The sequence below is a fragment of the Cydia amplana genome, chromosome 20, assembly GCF_948474715.1.
Source record: "Cydia amplana chromosome 20, ilCydAmpl1.1, whole genome shotgun sequence".
Lineage (NCBI taxonomy): Eukaryota > Metazoa > Arthropoda > Insecta > Lepidoptera > Tortricidae > Cydia > Cydia amplana.
In genome coordinates this window covers 7,526,435-7,548,334 of record NC_086088.1, presented here as the reverse complement: position 1 = coordinate 7,548,334, position 21,900 = coordinate 7,526,435, and the positions used below count along the sequence as shown (strand labels likewise).

General features: G+C 37.3%; 1 protein-coding gene across 1 annotated transcript; it reads right to left on the bottom strand.

Moving 5' to 3' along the window:
- Window positions 1-5,054: 5,054 nt before the first annotated feature.
- LOC134657651 (2-aminoethanethiol dioxygenase) lies at window positions 5,055-6,000 on the bottom strand. The gene has a single exon (XM_063513212.1). It carries the CDS (start codon window positions 5,998-6,000, stop codon window positions 5,134-5,136), a length of 867 nt encoding a protein of 288 aa, XP_063369282.1. The 3' UTR covers window positions 5,055-5,133.
- Between the last annotated feature and the right edge of the window lie 15,900 nt (window positions 6,001-21,900).

Sequence of the window (21,900 nt, the reverse complement as noted above, 5' to 3'; positions counted from 1 at the left end):
TAGATTTTCGAAAATATGATACTCAGAATTTTCACACTTCCGGCATCAAAACAGAGCTTAATGTAGTCCTGGCAAAATAAAAATGTTGGTTTCGTCTGTCGCGGTCAAAGGGTTAAAAACATATTTGCCTTTAATAAGTAAATTACTAACCGAATTATTGTCAGAAATAGACTACCAGCTTAATAAATATGGCGAATCATTTTAGAATTCTTGCAATATATTAGCTTTGGGGAACTAACTTATTTTTTAGGAAAATCTGCCGTAGTGTACATAGTGAAATTATATTTGTGATTTGTGTAATATTTTGAAATACAATAATCGGAGACTGTGTTTGAATGTTGTCTTGCTCCTTACGATTGTTTAGTCTATTATTATGCTACTGTTATTTTTTAATAAATCAATAATTACTATTTCTGTGCCTTATTTTTGTCTGTAGTAACAGGCGGATTGACTCAAAGTTCATATTTAGTTTATATTAATCATATGGGTGTCATAAATTATGCAAAATTGAACCCTATCACTCTGAATTAAAATTCAAAATCAAATGGGGAATCTGTTCCCTCTGCCTCATAAAGGTTTCATACTTGGCCGGGGTGTCTTAAACAAAATAAACAAGACATTCTTAACAACATTATATTTTATTTTAACAAAAACGTTAAATTAATACAATACTATGTCCGGGAAACCATTACAAAACGAGACTTAGGTCTAAGTGAAACATACAAACTTAGAACTTAAAATTAAAATTCTTTCACATTAACATTTAAACTGCATATTTAAGAGATCAGGAAACAATTTGTATTTATTTCATTACTGATTTAATTTTTAAGACATTATCTACATTTACCGGTTTCTAGATGAGCGATAAAACGGTGTGACTTCAGAGATTTTGAATAAGTATGTCAAAGTAGCCCCATTTTCTATATTGATCTGTATATATTTTGTATTTCTTTTAAAGTGTGCTACACACGGGTGAACCCAAGAGATCGAACAAGAAAAATATATGGGAAAAAGAGTTCAGACTATTTAGATACAGTTATGCGATGTTTGTAGATCTAGATTTAACTGACGGAAGCAACCAGTGCAAAAGGTAATCAGACAATTACTAAAAACTACAAACAGGGCTACATTGACAGACTTAAAATTGTCGGCTTTTGTTAGTAAAAAGTTAGAAATCTGCAAAAGTGTTTACATCCAGTGGTGCTGAAAAAACCCGTTGTTTTGGCGTAAAATTAAATTTTCACAGTCACCCCATTTTACAGCACTCGACATGTCTCGCAAGGGAACGGAAAGCTGCAAAGTAATAGCTTTCTGTGAATTCTGTGCTTTTCCGCATGTTAAAACTTAAACACATTTTGGAATGTTATTCTTATTACCATATAAAAATTATTTTGGTGATATTAGTTCATAACATCATAACGTACCATCGCCCGCACTGTTAACTGTACATCGATGGACCTTATGCCTTTTGTAATAAGGTCCACCGATGTACAGTTAAGAATGTTGCTGTTTGTACCTACTTACTTAAAGTAACGATAGTTAATGGCGTTTGTTTAATAAAATGTACAGTATAATGGTACAGTCTGCTATATTACGTACTTAAAAGTTGCAGGACTATTTAAACTATAGAGCAAAGAAAACGGTCACTTTATGCCCCGTTTTCCATACAAAGTGAATCCATTTGTATTGCTGTGGTGTAATCTTTGAAAGTTCTTTCATCCATCGTCGAGTCATACAAACTAATTTTACTCACGTATTTATTTCACGTATGTACTTAAGTATTTTAGGTGAACATGGAAGTAGGTCTTACAGGGGTTAACCCCGAAATTGCGAACAAAAACCGATTTGCAAGACCGAAGTGATCCCATAAGTGTTCCATGAACAAAGTTTTGCACGGAACACTAAAAAACAGTCGTCAGGTAGAAAAAATCGATATAGGTATAAATTGCCGAAATGTATTTATAAAACAACTGCTTTTATAATTTGGCTTAGTAAACGTTGTTCAGTGTGATCAGACATCAAATCATGTCAGTATATCCTCTGCTGACCGTACAATACCATTGTAAATGAACCTAAATATAAAATACTTAATGAGCCTTCCAAGGATTAGGAAACAGCCTTATCCTCTAGGCCCTCTAGCCACCCATACGTCAAACCTTGCCAAGCAAAATGAAATCTTATTTTGTCAACACAAAGTTCAAATTAGAATGGAACAGGAGACCTTTTTGTAGGTCTCTGGGCTGCTAGTGGTTAAAGAATCAGTGGTGTAGCTAATCACATCTTAAACACATGAAAAATCTTATTTAAGCTCAGCTTATAATTCGAGATATCCTCGTAAGGCCCACCACACAAAATTTTACTATTTTTTATTTGAACCATGTTGTATAGTAAATTGGGTTGAATTTCGTTTGTTTGAGAAAGCATTGTAACAAAAGAAATGGTTTGACTGATTAGGTTTATGAAACCTACATATGTACCTATATTGAAAATAAGTTTGGGTCTACCAAAGTTAATAAAACACATTTTTATTGGCCAATTTTTACTACCCAATCATGCCCAAGCTTCTGTGACTGTCATTTTAGTATCTAGAAATTCTAGAACATAAAAACAGAACTTATTGTTAGTGACGTGTTGCCTCACGAAGGTCCCACCAAAAGTACATATTTAGAGTTAGACCAAGCTAAGATGGCAGTGATTTTAATAGCCCAGACTGTGCAAGTGTTATTTTAAACGTCAAACTTCTATGAAATTATACGTTTAAATAACACTTGAACAGGCTGTGCTATCAAAAACGCTGCGAACTTAGCTTGGTCTAACTAGGCATATGACGTGCGTTATTATCCCTATTAGTTCCTCCACCATTCACTCCACACAATTTAAGTTTATAGCTACATCACTGATTTGATTAGTATCACTTAATGTTAATGGTCGCAATACCCTGATACTTAACTATAAAGTTAAATATGACACAATTAACTAGGTACATTACAATATCATTATAATTATATTCTATTCTAACATTCATAAATGTATTTTTAATTTATTGCAGAAGAGAATACGTTTTAAAAGTCATATAATAAAAACAATTATGGATGCATTGACGTATAATATCTAAGGACGGGCTAATGGGGCACTAAACATCGTACTAGTTCAGCGGTGCGGTAATTCCAGTCAATCGTGCAGTCTAACGCGACTAGTTGCGACCAATAGCGCGCGTAATGCGAACTCGTCAACCAATCGCGCGCGTGATGCGAACTCATCAACCAATCGCGTTGTAGCGATTTCACACCGCTGTACCCTGGCCCCTGTCATGCCTCATTATTATTGCCCGTAAAGCCAGTCCCTAGATATCTATGTCAATCAATGTATGGATGAATGTAGGTATTTGATTTACGTACTTAATTGCTGTACAGTCAAGTGTAAAAATATGGATGCATATGACATACCTACTCAAAAATATGTAGTTCTTAATTCGCTGACATAAGGTTATGGGACATATTTTTGAGTATGATGTTTGTACCCATATTTTAGCACTTGACTGTACATATTTAATATTAATCAAATTACTCAATCAATCTGGTGATTGTATTGGTAAAATTTAATTAAAACCATAATTTTTGTATATTTAAAATATTTTTTTATGGTCTGCTTGGTAAAACAATGATAAATATAAGAAATTGATTAAAAAAACACCTTAAAGGTAAAACAAAAAAGAAATGCCAAAATTGATTAAGATTATAGAATCTTGTCCCAAATAATTTAATAAAATAATATGAATTTAAGCCTAATATAATTGACCTTTCTTTACGTGCGTCTTGACTTTGAATAATATCTAAAAATATGACAGAAAATTCATGGAGATCAATAGGACTGAATCATTATACTTAGTGGTAACATCTAGGTTCTAGATTCTACATTGGTGTCTTTCTCACCCAAAAGGTACTGTCAGTTACCTTTTGCCTGACAATGCCACATTTGTATAACATTAAAATTTAACTAGTGATGGTGACTGATAATCATCTTAAACTTAGCACCTTAAATCCCTAATGTGAAACGACAATTAATAAAGAAAGACCAGACTGATAATTAAGATTGCAAATCATGATACAAAGTTGTTTCTTCAAAAACAGCTTGAAGATGGGGTAATTTTTAGAGAAGGCTTACTCCATATAATTTTGAATGTTGATTTCTTTATTTTGTGTTACAATAAGTACATAATTACTAAAAAGACAAATGGAATGATAAAGAAATTAATGAGTTAAGGTGTTATGGCAGGGGCGTGGCAGTAGCCAAATTGTGGTCAGTTTTGGACAACTATTGGCTAGCTAACCTTTACCCAGAGTGCCAAATATTAACTATTGCCGGTGTCTTTTTGAATAATAGATATCAGTCTCTTGTATTTCACATCAATTCTGACAGCTGGATTAAAATAATGTATTCTCTGTTGATTAGCAGTCATTAGGCATTAAAATCAAGGCACTAAAATATTTGAACTATTTATTTTGACAGTCATAGTAAATTTTGAAGGCAATACTTTGTGTGTAAGGTCTGTGCGGAAAGAGAAGAGTCCTGGAATGTATGGGAACTCAATATATTCCACGACTCTGACAGACTATAGCATGGATTATAATTATTTATGATATTTTTTTACTCCATTAATAAAGAGACATCAATTTCAAAAAAATTACTGTATTAGACATGGATAGCAGTACTTGAAAAAAATCTGTCATTTTAGTTTAAAATTTAACGTAAATTCATTTTGGTACAATATTTGCTTAATTATATGGTAATAATAAAAGGGTCATTTCATTATTTTTAATTTAAAGTTAAAGTTTAACTTTTTAAAGTTCACCTTTATAACTTTAGTTAAGTGGCAAATTTCTTTGTTAGATTTATATTAATGTTTAAGCTTATTGTTAATGGCTTTGTTTGTGTGTTGAGACATTTATTATTGGTCGAATGGATAATAAAGACCCTCAAGTTATTTTTGACAGTTACATTATTATATTATCATGAATATAATAATAACTAAAGGTAAAGAATGTATTACACATACTTCTTCAAATTCATCTAAGGTACACATTCCTGGTCAATTACTTAAATTTCATAGCTACCTAATAACTTAATTTGTACCTATGCCAGCTTCGGGCCTAAGTACGGAGACTGATCACAGAAAAAACAATCGGGTGCTACCGTCTCTTGCAATTCTACTAAGTTAGAACTCAATTTATTGAGAACTTTATAGTAGCTACATCGCCTGGGCCCTATCCCTTCTATCAAAGTGTCATAAGGTGGTGATAGAACATCAAAAAATGCTGCTGGCATTTCAAGCGCTTGTATCTCATGATAGTTAGATACAGTCGGAGTCAGCACACACGTCTCAGAATTTTCCTTACAAACGCGATCCTGTGAAACTTCAGCGAAAAACTTTCGCTTTACGTGTGTCCCATGAGCGAGCCTAGCTGCCTCGTGTTTAGCGCGAATTGCCATGTCTATAGCGCTCATCTTTTCAGTCACAGGGTGCTCGGAGAAACTACGAATGTTCACGGCACCGTATATTACCTTCAAAAGACCGTGCATATGAGGGTGGTCGTGCAAAGGCATCTTGAAGCCAGGTTTCAAAACGAAAATACTCATATTGACGCCACTGTTTTGAAATACTTGGATGTACGTACATGGGGCTTTGTTAGGGTTTTTCCACGTCGCCGGGTCGCATAACCGTCTCTCCAAACCTAGGTCTTCGCTTCTCAATGTGTCCATTATCTTTTTAAGTTTGTTTATGTTGGCGGGGAGGTCGGCCGTGGCCTTCCCGTCGAAGGTTTGCAGGGCGAGCCGGTATGCCGCCACGATTGGCGGAACGCTGACCATATCCATTGTTTTTGCTTCATTTTGCAAATCCATATGAAATTTGCCTGTATTGATACACAAGAATTTTGTTCGAGACCGAAAAGTAGAAAATAATCTGCACGATAACAAAGCGAAACTGTCACCAAACGTCATTTTTCTTGCCTATTGATTGCTTTGTTCCAAACGTTCCAATTGGATTCAGATATTTGGTCCAAATCAAGGTAAATTAATAAAATTAAGAAAAACTATAAATGGCAAGGAAAAATAAGTAGTATCAAATTAGCCAAATGCTTGTTTTAGCAAATTATTATCTATTTAAGGTTTTCTAAGAATTTTTTCAATATTTTCTTTAGACTACACTGCCATCTTTTGTCGAGTAGATAAACTAAAACGAAAGCGACATCTAGTACTCACTGTGTCAAACCTGAACTGACTACATTATTTGAATTTCCAATAGGTGCACGTAGGTGGCAGTAACTGCAGCTCACCATATAAAAAGATTTACTACCCATTTGAAATTACTTTCACGTAGGTTAGATACTTAATCTCAGTACTCATTCATTGCATACAGTTCATCGCTAAATTTAAACTTGTTTTTAAATCACCAAGGTATTGTGTGGTCTGTCGTAATCGTAATGGCGATATTTACCGCGTGTGGCGGGCTGTAAAACCACTTAAATAAATACCTCCGTTTAAACGCGATTTTATTGAGATTCTAACAGTTTCGTCTGTGTTTTATCGATACTATCTGAACTGTTTATATCGATTAACTGGAAACTTTAAACACTGTAGATAAATTCATTAAACGGTAAATGGAAATGTGGATGTAGGTTCTTTTCAAATAGAAGTTGCGCAGATACTCTATATTTCCTGGTAAGTAAATATAAAAATAATATGTTTGTAATATCTATCTAATACCTTTAAACGAGTTTTAGTTATTTTATTTTATAAGGTATTTAAACGAGCAATTCTTGGTCAAATGTATCTGGTTTCTGCTGTTTGGAGCTGGGGTTTGGAGAGGCCTGTTCTAGAGCGCTATTAATAAATAAATAAATATTATAGGACGTTTTTACACAAATTGACTAAGCTCCACGGTAAGCTCAAGAAGGCTTGTGTTATTACTCGGACAAAGATATATATAATACCTATATACATAAATACTTAAATAAGTACATAGAAAACAACCATGACGCAGGAACAAATATGTGTATCACCATACAAATAAATGCCCTTACCATGATTCGAACCCGGGACCATCGGTTTCATACTCTTCATAGGCAGGGTCACTACCCACTAGGCCAGACCGGTCGACAAAATACGGGACAAAAACGGGACCAGTAAAAATACGGGACGTGATACTTAAATACGGTGACAGTCCCGTATATACGGGACGTATATTTATTTCTGTGCCTCCGAAGAAATTTGTTATTTTTGATTAATTTTCTCATTCCATCCATCTTTGTCACACTCGTTGTTAAACATAAGGTCGTCTCTTTCGGTGTGCGGGAGCTCGTTAGCACGTGCACATTTCTCGTTTGTCCAGCCGCGTGTAGAGGCAACTTGTCCAATTTGTCACAAGGTAAACGCTTCAATTTTGGAACGTTGCCTACAGACGGACTGCAATCCGACTGCAACTTGTATTATACTATTAATTTATTATTATTATATGGTAATAGAGTGCTTATATTTTTGTGCCTTTTTACAGTCCAGGAGTGTCTTTTCAAAGGGGCTTAAGTATTTTTGTATGGTTTTCATAGAGAAATAAGCCCTTTTGAAAAGACACTGCTCAGTTAGTTAATACATACTTACAAATTCAGTCGACGCCACGGTCAAGTGTGCCCCATAGCCGCCAAGAATGCATTATCACAATACGATAAACACCAACCACCACCACAAATCAACTCCAGTAGTCATCAGATCAGCCCGAAGAGGCTCGGAATAGCCGGGCTACTGCACATCGTCCGTTTGCTTGGCAGGTACACGTGGGTGGGCTTCCGAGAATCGCGATTGCTGGTGCTTGTAGGGTTGCCAGATCGAAAGGCGCTATTATCGGGAAAAAATATCAAAATTTCGGGATTTTGGGCCTTAAGTCGGGAAAAAACCCATTCAAATTAAATTAATTGTATTAAAAACAACGATATTTTACATTATTGGCACTACTTCAGCTGCTCTGCCCAATCTCGCCACGCGCGCCCCGCGCTTGCGCTGACGGGCTCGACGCGGGTCGCTGGTTCGCTCGACAACAGTTTAGAACTTGAAATTATTGTTTTATAACATGATGCTGTTTTTCGGGACAATTTTCACTTTGTCGGGAATCGGGAACACGTGCTAAAAATCGGGAGAATCCCGCCGAATCCCGACCATCTGGCAAACCTAGGGTTGCCTTTTAGATTACTCGTAGGTCTTAACGTTTATTTTTAACGATTTCTGTGTTAGGAACTGGCCAGAGTACACCTTCTACTGAAGTTGTCAAACACATCTTAAGAAGCCTCTTTGGAATCTAACGAGAGCCATTATCAAGACAAATTGCTAATGGTTGCGAATCAAATGCATTGGACTGCATTTACAGACGATGCTAATGTTGGATTAACTTTATAGTGGACTATTGTAGGTAGGTAGTTAAGTACTTGGTCTCATGTAGATGATGTAGACTTTGTCAATTTTTACAACAACTTTATCGTTCTATAGAAATGTTGCTATATCCCTAATATACCTAAGTAACTAATAGGTACCCTAGGACGCTTTACCTACACCAGGCGTGGCTCACTCCGCGATTTCGTCGCTTTGCTACAGGTAGCTAAAAGTACATCCGTTCCACACCAATTTTGGTGGCTAGCCATAAGCCGCGCGTGGCGCTGTCGCCACCTAGCGGCCATATCTGTGCTGATCGTAACAGACACGTTTTATTAGAGAGTGTGTCTTCTGTACCTAGTACTATTATTTATTCTGTGCCTACACTGCCTTTGACGTCGTCAACCGGATACCAACGCCTATATTGGTGGTCCCACACTGGCTGTTATAAAATGTTATAACATCTAACATTGTGTGACAGGGACAACATAATAAAACACTACCTATCATGGTGCTAAAGCCCTTGCTACACGGTCGCCGACAAGCCTTCTAACCGTCTGTCCTTGGTCTGACCTTGGTCAGTTTTGGTCAAATTTTGTTGGAAACAACTGTCTACACGGTCCGTCCAGACCAAGGCCACGCGGTCTGAGGGGCTTGTTGGCGACCGTGTAGCAAGGGCTTTAAGGTACTATCATGTTGTCCCTGTCAAACGACGTTAATATAACGTCATAAGTATGACTGCCAGTGGTGTATGACCACCGTAAAATATAATATCTTAATATTAGTGCACATTTGTTTACAGTTCACAAAACGACTTCAAACTGAACGTCTAGCGACCAAGAAGGACTTCCGAAGGGTGTGAACCTAATGAAGAAGTACTTAAACCAATGAAGTAGTGGAACCTGTACTGAAAACCGAGTCAGGGATCCCAGGTGGGTGCCAACTGCCAAGTCTATTTTGGAGCCAAATAATGTCGTAAACAATCTGTTAATTATTTAATACGGACGAGGCTGCGAGTTTCGTAAAATAGTTTACTTATATTTAATATTCTATGCCACCACGAAACTGAGGAACTACGAAAAATAAAATAGTTTTTATCCGCAAGAAATAATATTGCTTTACCATTTCTAATAATACCTATAGGTAAGTAAGTAGTGTGAGTTGAAAAATCACAAAGCGCCTGGACCGCGCATGTGACACCCCTGGACTTGCAGGCGACATTAATCAGATCGTATGCCTGTTTGCCAACAACAGTGAAAAAAAAGTTAAATTATATTTATTAGTCTAAATACTACCTACGCAAAACATACAAACTAGGTAGGTACCAAGATGTTACGAGGTCCTACATTATTAAAATGAGGTAATATTTGGTACTTTATTTTATGGTAGGTACCACCTATAAGGAAGTTATCAGACTGACGCGGTACCCACGATACATCCTGAGTTGATCTTGATGATGGTAAACGGGGCACATTTGATATAAAACTTAAAAAGCGGCCAAGTGCGAGTCGGACTCGCCCATGAAGGGTTCCGTATTTAGGCGATTTATGACGTATTAAAAAAAAACTACTTGCTAGATCTCGTTCAAACCAATTTTCGGTGGAAGTTTACATGGTAATGTACATCATATATTTTTTTTAGTTTTATCATTCTCTTATTTTAGAAGTTAGGGGGGGGGACACACATTTTACCACTTTGGAAGTGTCTCTCGCGTAAACTATTCAGTTTAGAAAAAAATGATATTAAAAACCTCAATATCATTTTTGAAGACCTATCCATAGATACCCCACACGTATGGGTTTGATGAAAAAAAAAATTTTGAGTTTCAGTTCGAAGTATGGGGAACCCCAAAAATTTATTGTTTTTTTTCTATTTTTGTGTGAAAATCTTAATGCGGTTCACAGAATACATCTACTTACCAAGTTTCAACAGTATAGTTCTTATAGTTTCGGAGAATAGTTTCGGACAGACGGACAGACAGACGGACAGACAGACGGACAGACAGACGGACAGACAGACAGACATGACGAATCTATAAGGGTTCCGTTTTTTGTCATTTGGCTACGGAACCCTAAAAACCGGCCAAGTGCGAGTCGGACTCGCGTTCCAAGCATTGCATTGCATTGCATTAAGTCCGACTCACGCTTGACTGCACATTTCTTATAGGTTTTTCCTGTCATCTATAGAAAAAGAACTACTTTGTGTATTTCTTTCAAAATGTTAGACCCAGTAGTTTTGGAGATAAAAGGGGGGGGGGGGGGAATGGTCGGACAGGCAGACAGACAGACAGACGCACGAGTGATCCTATAAGGGTTCCGTTTTTAAAAAACAAAAATCCTAAGTAATGAATCCACAATGAAATAAAGAATAAAGAATAAGTCTGTCGTGTAAGCAGCCATGACGGAGCTAGAGCACATTAGCAGTAAAAGCTATCATTGCGCCGATTCCACCGGTTTTGTTTAAAATAAATTATTTCAGACCGACATCTGCAATTACACGGATTGGGCATCGGGTTTCCGGGCCGAGGTGGACGAGAAGTAACCACGATTGTATTTTTTTTTACTTATTTTCTCGTAATGCATGTTAATTATAAGATGTAATTTTTTTTTTAAAAGATGTGTTCCGCCGAGTTTGTTGCCGGTCCCATATTGGGATACCCTCCTCCAATTGAGGGGGGGACTTAAATCTTCTCGGGGCAGAGGTGTAGGGTTGGAGCCGGTCTACCTAGCTTTATTTGACGTTCATAAGCGCATTGTAATTATGCCTACTTGAATAAACTATCTTTTATCTTTATCTTATCTTTAAATTAAATTAGGCAACTAAATTGCAATAAAGTTTTAGAACCTACTAAAACTACTACTAATATGGAATACCAAGTTCAGTTTGTGAGTAGGAAATAGCAAATCTGGCAGGCGATCTAGGTATATGGAAAGTCTTCTTTTATTCTATTACCATAGCTGGGCAAACGCCTCCCCTCTTTTTCTCCAATCGGTCTAGTCGCTTGTTATTTACCTCCAATCCCTCTCGAATGTTGCAATAAATCCACATCCTAAACTACTCGCACATCCTAAACTTAAAAGGTAGGCACGTACCTGCGATAAATACTAGCTGACAGCTGTGTAAGTGACGTGGAGTCCGCCTGGAGACTTATGGAACACATTCGTTACATGACAGCTACGTCAAACGGTATGAAAATGTCAGCCCATGATAGTTGACATTTTTAATGTTACCACCCACCGAAGTGCGTGTGTCGAAGGCGTAGTCAATAAAACAAAACCAGTAAAACACGATCATGCACATTATAATATAAGTGTATGGTATGGTATAATATACCTAGATAAGATCACAAAAGAATCACATTGTCAGGAAAATGACCTTCTTAAAATAGGCTTATTGCTTCATAAAGCCATCCATTCGCTAGAACTCCAACATTTAGCGAGTGAGCAACAGGGGAGCATTATAACTGCCATTAGCGATTTTATTCACAAAGCTAACCGACCCTTCGCTAAAATCTAACCAATATTAACTTAGCCTTTCACTGCGTATGGTTGTTTTGGTCTTTGAGGTCCAATTATGTAAGAATAAAATATATGATGTACATTACCATGTAAACTTCCACCGAAAATTGGTTTGAACGAGATCTAGCAAGTAGTTTTTTTTTAATACGTCATAAATCGCCTAAATACGGAACCCTTCATGGGCGAGTCCGACTCGCACTTGGCCGCTTTTTTATTCCCCACCGTAAATTAGTATGGATTATGGTGGGCAACAAATAAATTCGACCAATCATAGTGTCGCATTGCGTATGTTTTGTCCCTCACGGAGGCACGCGTATACCACTTCTATAGGATCCTACCTTCTATGCCTCTGATAGACGCCTCACTCACCAAACGGTCACGTTTCTTCAAGTAAGTCTTAATAAAGACATACTTATGTCATTTTGGATTTGGCCATTCAGCCAGCGCTAGCACGGATGTTACAATTTAAGATCTAACGACTCCTAGATCTAGATTTAGCTAGTGCTATTGTGTTGCTGCTTTGAGCCGAATACAGATTGTTTTCTTGATTATGGCTACTGATGTGCCGCTGGAAAGTTTCCAAAATTGCGAAATTTCAACAACAAACTTTTCGTTTTCAAAATAGAAACTTAACTATGACTTTTTCCACAAATTTCTGAGAACATTTCCAACTTTTAGGAAATTTACAAAAATCGGTCATTATGGCGCAAGCTGTACCTAAATTGTGTTGTTTTACAAATGCTCTTAAATTTTGGGTAAGTATATATATGTTACCGTAAAATTGTAAACACTCGTCAGATTATAATCTCGCTAGTTAAATTATGAACTGACGGTAGGGAGATTATTATAAACTAACCTAACCTAACCTACGTTAGATTATAAACTAACGGGTTCACAACCTTACGGTGTCATATATATAGGTAGAAAAGACTCCAATATTGTAATCTTGTTAGATGTTAATCTTGTTCCGTTTATAACTTTTCATTAAAGTTTTCAATGACGCTCGCCTGTCAACTGAAATGAAAAATAGTTTAATTTTTCTCAGTCCCAAAATACCTGACATACTCGTAAGATTCACAGAAGCATATAACTCATACAAGTAGCCATCAAGCGGATACATTGTACTAACAAGTCTAACGGACGGACAGACGGACAGACACAAAGGAAGCTTCCTGTGTTTACTCGTGTGAGTGCGAGTATTGTTACTGCTGTTACATAAAATGGCGTCTGTGATCTTTAATAGTTATTAATGTTTAGCTAGTAGTGTGAATTTGCATACGTTTGTAAGTCTGGTGACAATGTTATCATGCAATATTGTGGTACCATCGAGATAATCTGATGATGGAGACAGGAGGTGGCCATAGCCGCCATAAGAACTCTGTGATAAAACAACGCAACCTAATTGTGTTTGGGGTTTTTAGAATAGTTTCGATGAGTATTAGTTGCCTGTGGAAAGAAAAGTACAGTCAGCGCTAAAAGCTTGTACCAAAAATGTAAAGTTTGCCAAAAAGTTATTTTTAAAATTAGAGCGTACTTTCGATCGTGTACCTTTTTGGTGGTATACCCAAAATGTAGAGGTGTAATGTTTTTTAAGTATGTGTAGGTATATAATGTGTTGTATTATCCATATACGTAAGTATCGAACTAGTTAGTAGTATTTTAGATGATTCAAAGCAGTCACACCTTTTTACCCAAATATTTTTTTTACCCACAATGAATCTTTTTTCTAGGCAATAAACGCACGTGAAACAATAACATACAGCCATCGCACATGCTTCGTCCACCGTTAAAACACCACTGGATCTTTAAAAAACTTAAAAACACCTATTAAACAAACCGTAAGACAGGGACAGGCACTAAAACGATTACACCAACGTTGACACAGTTAACTGACTATACATATACCCTATTGTAAAGACAATAAGGTATATAATGAGTTAAAAGTGTTGCTGTGTACACACAAACTTTGATATAATTTATTGACTATTTATATACCTTAAAGTAAACACAATAAGGTATATTATGAGTTAAGATTGTTGCTGTGTGCGATGACACGTGTAGTTCGGAGAACCGTGGTGATTATGTTTTGTAAACTAATAAAATGTTATACCAGAATGTTGGAAAAATAATTCTTAGGAAATTGGGCCGAGGCGGGCGGGGCGCTACCGCGGGTAGGTAGCTATTCGTTCTGTGGGCTGAAAGTTTTCCGAGTATGAAAGTTCACTCTTCTGAAGAAGTGTTTTCAAAATACCTATTCACATATTGTGTCTCAAGATTTAAGACTTACTTAAGTCTATTTGTATCAAAAACATTATTTTCTGTCCTTAACACAAAGTACTTTGGAATGATAGGTTTCAAAATCAACTTCAAAAAGGCGGTAACAGTAATGGTCGACAATCCTGAAAAACTATAGTTATTAAAAAGCTTACCCTACTAACAGACTGCCGTATTCGAACTTCAAGATATTCACAAGAGACGACACGTACTAGATCCATTCTAGATACGTTATAGTTTAGATTTCAACTAGTCCTCTTTTGCAGCGCAATTCGGGCAACCAATGTCACTTTTACGATAGATCGTGTAAGATATCTATTAGATGTGAATTCGATCTCTAAGTAATATCTTGCGGAAATCGTTCAAGAGTATCTCCAGAATCGCGGAAATGTCAAATTTGACAGGTTAGATCTTAAACATATCGTTATCGTATCTTGGCGATGTCTAAAAGATATCTAATAGATGTCTATTACAAAATCCGAATCGGGCCCAGAGACAATTTGGGGTCTATTTGACTCAAGATTGACAGGATTAAGTAATCACTTATATCAGTTATATCACACTCGAGCGGTCAAATTTCGCAATTCCATATTCGCATGTTGTAGCACAGCAACGTTACATATTGTCACTTTCTCGAGTCAAATCCTCTTCTTCTTCTTTGTCTTATTCTCATGACTGAGGGACGTGACGACTGTGGAAGTGTGGACACTCTTGCCTGCTAACCTGTAATGTGGCTTTATACAGCATGTGGCCTGTAACACGGGCGAATAATTAAAACGTAGATTCTACTCCTCAAACAATAAAACTTTTGTTCAACATCTTTTTGAAATTATGTAGTCTTAAGATTGTCCCTTTTTCAAACAAACTAAATAATATTTTCAATGTAAGTACTTTAAATTCCGTCTAATTGACATTGCCTGTCAGTCTTGTCGCCGTACAGGCATTAATCAATTTCGTAATACATTGCGTGTTCGAATAAATTTTAAAGTGTTTTAAAATCCAAACCACAAGTTATTTTTAAAAGTCGTTGAACAAACATTGTCTAGTTTGAGGAGTAGAATCTACGTTTTAATTTTTCGCCCGTATTACAGGCCACACGCTGTATATTCTCTGACGTCAATGACGTCAATCTGTCCCCCCAACGCGTCCAAACGTCCATCGCTACGCTTCCTTGTCCTGCGACCAGTAATCATGACATTCTCTAGACTATCTGGTCCTGTTTTGCCCAGATGGCCGAAGAAACTAAGGATTTGTCAAATAGTACCCTGCTTTTCTAGCGTACATGAGCCCGTCCTTTATTTTATAAAGTCTTAAAACCCATGGTAGAGGCACACGCCTGCCAATTACCCCGCATAGACTATTTAATTCCCGAAAAGAAAATATTGGCGTCGACTAATTATTTGTCTATTGTACAATAATGAAAGGGATCCGGGTTTACGGCCCGAGTTACGGCTCTGGACAACATGTTGTTGTTGTTGTTGTAAGTACAGTAAAACTGGCGAGTTGGGCGATTTCTTCCTCTACATCTGTATGATTTCACTGTTTATTAGCGTCTGAACTAATTATTAATTATTATTTTGCTCAGGAAATTACAAGTTTGTATATTGAGGAAGAATGTAAAATCCACAGTCTTGAGCGAGATTGGAATTAACTTCGAAGTTCTGGTGGCTTAACAGATATGACATGAGAGCCGGATATGCGCGAGTTCAAATATATTATATCAAATATAGGTAAATAAGTTTTTGCCAAAAGCTTTTATCGCTGACTGTACTTTTCTTTCCACAGATAACTAATACTCATCGAGACAATTCTAACAACCAGTCTCCTCTTAAAAACGTTTAGCTAGCTAATGTAATAGAAAGCTATAGCCAGTTTAGTTTAATAGAAATAAAGTACGTAAGCCCAATGACGGTAGCTCACGTTTGATATGTCTCTACCTGTTTACGGGTATTGTCGGAAGCACCCGTGCCTCGTTTACTCTGTATGTGCAGTATGTGGACATTGTGGACTATGTGGTTCATTACCGTGTCTTGCGGTAAATCATGTCTTGGGGTCGGCCGGTCGAAGTATTTAGCAGATGGCGCCATCATAGCTTGCCCTGTCAATCCCTAGAATTGTGTCAAATTAACACTTTAACACTTTAAGCCATATCTCATAGAAAAAAGGGCAAGCTATGATGGTGTCTATGCAAACCTTTGACAGTTGCCAACCCCATTAATTTGTATTCAGTACGCTGTGAAGTGGATGGGAGAAAAGGGAAAAAAATAAAAACGAAACACATACCTACCTATTCTTATTTAGTTGAGCAAGCGCTCAAATACAACAAGCATACAACCTAGTAGAGTCTGCATCTACTTAAAAGCGACAAAGTGTGACCGCCACTATAAACATCATATGTATTTTCACAAGAATTAGACTTAATATTAATGTAACACTGCCATATTGTATCGCTTGCTAAGTCGGTTTACAGTTGCGAATTTGTCTTTAGCGTTTTTGATTTTAGCTTTTATATATATATTTTTTAATTATGACATTTTTTTATTATATATTTTTTTATAATTTTGAAAAATGTTGGCTTCAAATCTTATTTCAGTAAAAGCACGCGTTGGCGGACCAACGCAGGCTGACGCTGGGTGCTCCCGTTGAAGCTGCTCGTCATGGAGCGAAATGTGTCGAACAATCTTACACTTAAAAATACGGGAGTGACCCGTTTTTATATACTTATTTTAATATCGTGTAGGTACCAGTGTTTATTTAACAGGACTGTTTTATATAGGTACCTACTACTTATAATAGGTATTATATTCACCACCTATAGTTTTTTTTTTAGCATTAGAAAAAAGGTAAACAATCTTGATGTGTCTTTTAATTAAAAACACGTTTTAAAAATAAGTCCCGGCAAATATGTAACAATTATTAATCTAATACGATAATTTATTTATATTCTTCAGCTTCATATACAATAGTTACTGATTTTCAAAAAGCGTTTCTCAATTAAAATACATGTCAAGATCGCTTACCTTCTTTCTAATGCTAAAAAAACGAACCATAATTAAATCTAAATCGATTCCCACTTGCAAGCTTTAGCAGTAGTAAACGAGGCTTCTTTCAAGCGGATGAGCGAGTTGTCTATGCTCCGATTTATATTTAAATCGGACGCGTAGGCTCATTCCGGTGTGCCCTCAGACATTCTACTAAACAGAAACATTGCACATTGGTTGCACACTATCAAAACAAAAAGGAGTTATTTCAAGTCGACACTTATATATTTAATTAGTAAAGAAAAGAAATTAATTTATTTCATTGAAAAATACAGTAAAAAGACAAATATACAACATATGAACTAAATATACCTATCTAATTAAAACTAACAACCCTAAATATAGGTATCTAAAATAAAACAAGGAATATAAAAACTACTGAAAGAGGCCTCCACGCGCTACCCGCTTATATAAAGTTTTAGTAATTAAAATTAAATTAAATATAATATAAATTTATGTACCTACTTATAGCAAAATTTTTAGAATTTCGTAAATGGATAAATACGACTTTACCTATTAATAAAGACTAAGTAATAGTAAGAGTAATTTCAGTATAAATAGGACTGCCTGACCGTTGTTACAGACGATATTTAATGGGATTGGCCGGTCGAAATATTTTACAGATAGCGCCAGCATTGGTTTCACCTGTCAATCCTCAGAATAATGTCAACTTCTGTTTTTTATAGCCTGCAAACAGACACAGAGACAGGTAAATCTATGGTGACGCCATCTATAAAATGTTTTGATTTGACAGTTTTCGTTTTAATATTCTTCATAGTTCATATACATACATAAACAACTCGTGGTCCTAGACGGGAGCGCGCCGCGCACGTGCGGGATTGTTAGGCCGCGGGCCGGGGTTAATTCCGTCGCCGCTAATTGACTTCTAAACGGCTAAGTAACGCCGCAGTGCCCTCTGATTGAGCCGTCCCGAATTACTCTGTTCATTTACCTACTCCACAGAATAAATAATAGTACTAGGTACTAGGTACAGAAGACTCACTCTCTAACGCGTCTGTTACGATCAGCACAGATATGGCCGCTAGGTGGCGACAGCGCCACGCGCGACTTATGGCTAATATTAACCACCAAAATTGGTGTGGAACGGATGTACTTACTTTTAGCTAATACCTGTAGCAAAGCGACGAAATCGCGGAGTGAGCCACGCACGCCTGCCTACTCGTAACTTTAAATTACTATAATATTATCTTCTTATTCCTCGCGTTATCCCGGCATTTTGCCACGGCTCATGGGAGCCTGGGGTCCGCTTGACAACTAATCCCAAGAATTGACGTAGGCTCTAGTTTTTACGAAAACGACTGCCATCGACCTTCCAACCCAGAGGGGAAACTAGGCCTTATTGGGATTAGTCCGGTTTCCTCGCGATGTATATATGTATACTAATTGTCTAAGGGCCGACGACTACAACCCGATTGCAACTTATATGGGAACTGCACGCCAACTGCATTCCAACTGCAAAGTCGTCCCATACAAGTTGCAGTCGGGTTGCAGTCCATAGCACAGCGTAGGTACAATGGAGAAATGCCACGCACACAAAAATATCTAGTGTAGATACTTATATTACTTACACGAATTATAAGAAATGTGTAAATAAAGCAGCATTTATATTTAGAACTAGCGACCCGCCCCGGCTTCGCACGGGTAGTTCTACGAATTTACACAAAACCTTTACATACACCAAAACCTTCCTCAAGAATCACTCTATTAATAGGTGAAAACCGCATAAAAATCCGTACAGTAGTTTTTGAGTTTATCGCGGACAAACAAACAAACAGACAGACAGACGCGGCAGTGGACTTTGTTTTATAATACCTATGTATTGATTCTCTACCTGTGTGTGTATAATATAATTCATTAATTTGTTCTACAATTCGCCTCTCTAAATTGTGATTTGTGAGCCTACCCACTGTTTATTCAGCCACACGTTTAATTCACACCAGCCGCTGAAATATCTAAACAAACCGCACACTAAAAAACACCCACGACACATTTAAAAAAGTTCGAAACCAATGACGCTTTTGTTAAGGGAACTTACGAGTTAATATAGTTAAATTCACGGCGCGCAATGGATTGAGAGTATTTCTTTTAAGACTTGTGTAATAGAGAGAGGAAATTATTAGGTAAATGTGGTATTTTAATGTAGACAGTTAATTAATCTTGCTGTTTCCTAGCATTGCTGTTGTGAATAGCGTCGGTGCCCAATGATAATAAATAAAGGTTTGTGGTGCTGGCGGGGAATAAATTTCCAGAAAAGTAAGGAAATCAAGTCGTTTGTGACTGTATATAGTCTGTCCGTCTAGTACTCTAGTCCTATGCTGAAAATATGTATTCTAGCCCATATAATACATATTTTCAGCATAGCAGCTGGTCTGTGGTGTCACACTGGTGTGAATTGAAGAGCCTGTAAGAGCGGGGCCACACTGGCCTGTGGCCTCGCTCTTAAACATCTAATATGCTTATGGAGGTCACCTTACACTGGATCACACTTGGCTGCTCTTGCGCACCAATCAGAATAAGCGGCGCGGTCCAATAAGTTATAAAAGCGTTTCACACGTGCGTTTTTGTTTGTTTGTACAGCAAGTGTCAGCATCTTCAACATTTTATTGTTTTACAACCGCAGTAAAACGTTATTTAATCGCCCGTGTAAAGAAAACCGTCGATGTAAAAAATCTGTTGTTAAACTAACCTTTTTAAATTATAATGTACCTACCTAAATGTTACATACAAAACTTCTATTCGCTCTATTTTCTTTGTACATATAAACATTTTTAGCAACAAAAACGTCACTTTTGACACTGACAGATCAGTATCGTATCGCTATGACATCTTATAAGCATTGTTCGAATCGGGCCGCAAGGCTAGGCCAGGCATAATGGTTATGATGAGCATGTTTTCTCAGGAATTATTTTCTGTTATGGTAAGCTAAAACTGAGGCGGCATTTCTCTTCCGCGTTCACCAGGAGCAAATGAAACTGAAGAGCTTTTACTTTCAATTTCAATATGGGTGACCTAAATATGCAACTAGTACCTGAACGTGCACTAGATGGCATCTTGGACTGATCTGTGCGCATGCCTAGGTGACCTATATAGGCAACCTATTTGTAGGTATGATAAATTAAAGTGCAATAGGCAATAGTCAATTAAAGCAATAGAAAGAGATGGGATGAGAGGATAGTTTTCCGTGTGTGTGAGTGAGACACATGAATCAACTGGCATTTTCATTTTGTAACTTCTGAAATCAAACTCCTTGCTCTTATGCTGCCTTAGTCAACGCGGAAGGGAGATTTGCTCCATTTTCTAAAGTTCCGGTTTTAACTACTCATACATACATACATACATAATTACATATGTATAATCACGCCTATTTCCCGGAGGGGTAGGCAGAGACCACGGATTTCCACTTGCTACGATCCTGACATACCTCTTTCGCTTCCGTTACTTTCCTCATCCTACACGGACTCATTCCTCGTATTTAAAAGTAGGTACTCAATACATGATACACCACGTCGGTTCCAAAAAAGCTTACGGCTCGCTTGATGGTAAGCGGTAACCGTTGCCTATAGATATCCGCAACTCTAGGATTGTACATGTGTGTTGGCTACCCTCTAAAAACCTAAGATACATTTAAGGGGCCCAGTGATTAACAGTCCGCGGGACGGTATCGGCCTGTCAGTTGTTCGGAACTGTCAAAATTGACAGGCCGATACTATCCGGCGGACTGTTAATCAGTGCAGGGCCCCTTAAGTAATTGTGGTCCCTCGAGAAACCGTCCAGATTCGCTTCCGGTTCCGGAACCAAGCTCAAACGGCATTTGTCTTCCGCGTTTACTAGGAGCGGATGAAATTGTGGACCTTTCTGAACCATCATAAAATACAGCCTGAAAACTGGCCGCTTACAGCCATGCTTCCCTAGTACACGCGGAAGGATAACTCGCTCCATAGCCCCGAGTGCTCCAAATTATGGAACAATCTGTGGAACATGGAGGATGTTTGTACCTTTCCGCTAACAGAGCTGGAATAAACTGCCTTATAAGGATAAGTTCGCCTTTGTAAGGTAAACGTACTAGTGCTCGACATGCTAATGCCCAATAGATGACACCTTGCTGTCACCTCTATTGACAATGACTTAAGTTTCAAGACGTTACTGGGACCGCGTCGAGCACCAGTACGTTTACCTTACCTCTATTTCTGTAAATTTCATATAATGTACTTAAACCTGTGTGTTGTAGGTACAATGAAGTGATTACTACTCCTATGAAAATGGTCAAAAGGTAACTGCAAAGACGTCTTTAACCCTTAACGTAGGTATTAAAGTTTGGTTCTTCGTAAGACTCTTTATTTGTGACGTTATCTAAGAAAACTAATGAAAAGGGACCTTATTGTCGATGGCGCTTACGCCATTATTAACGATGCTCCGATATAAATACAATGCCGCGCGACGCTGTGCGGCATAAGCGCCATCGACAATAAGGTCCCTTTTCATAGATAATGCCCCATTTAAAGTGTGTATCTGTGGGAACAGTTAGGTTAGGTTAGGTTCTTCTGTGGAACGTCCATAAGTACAACCCCTAATCATTTCATTTGTATTCCTTAAAATGTATGATTATGACTTACTTATTTCTCTTCAAA

Coding starts and splice junctions, on each gene's coding strand:
- LOC134657651 (XM_063513212.1), bottom strand. CDS start 6,000: ATGACGTTTGGTGACAGTTTCGCTTTGTTATCGTGCAGATTATTTTCT.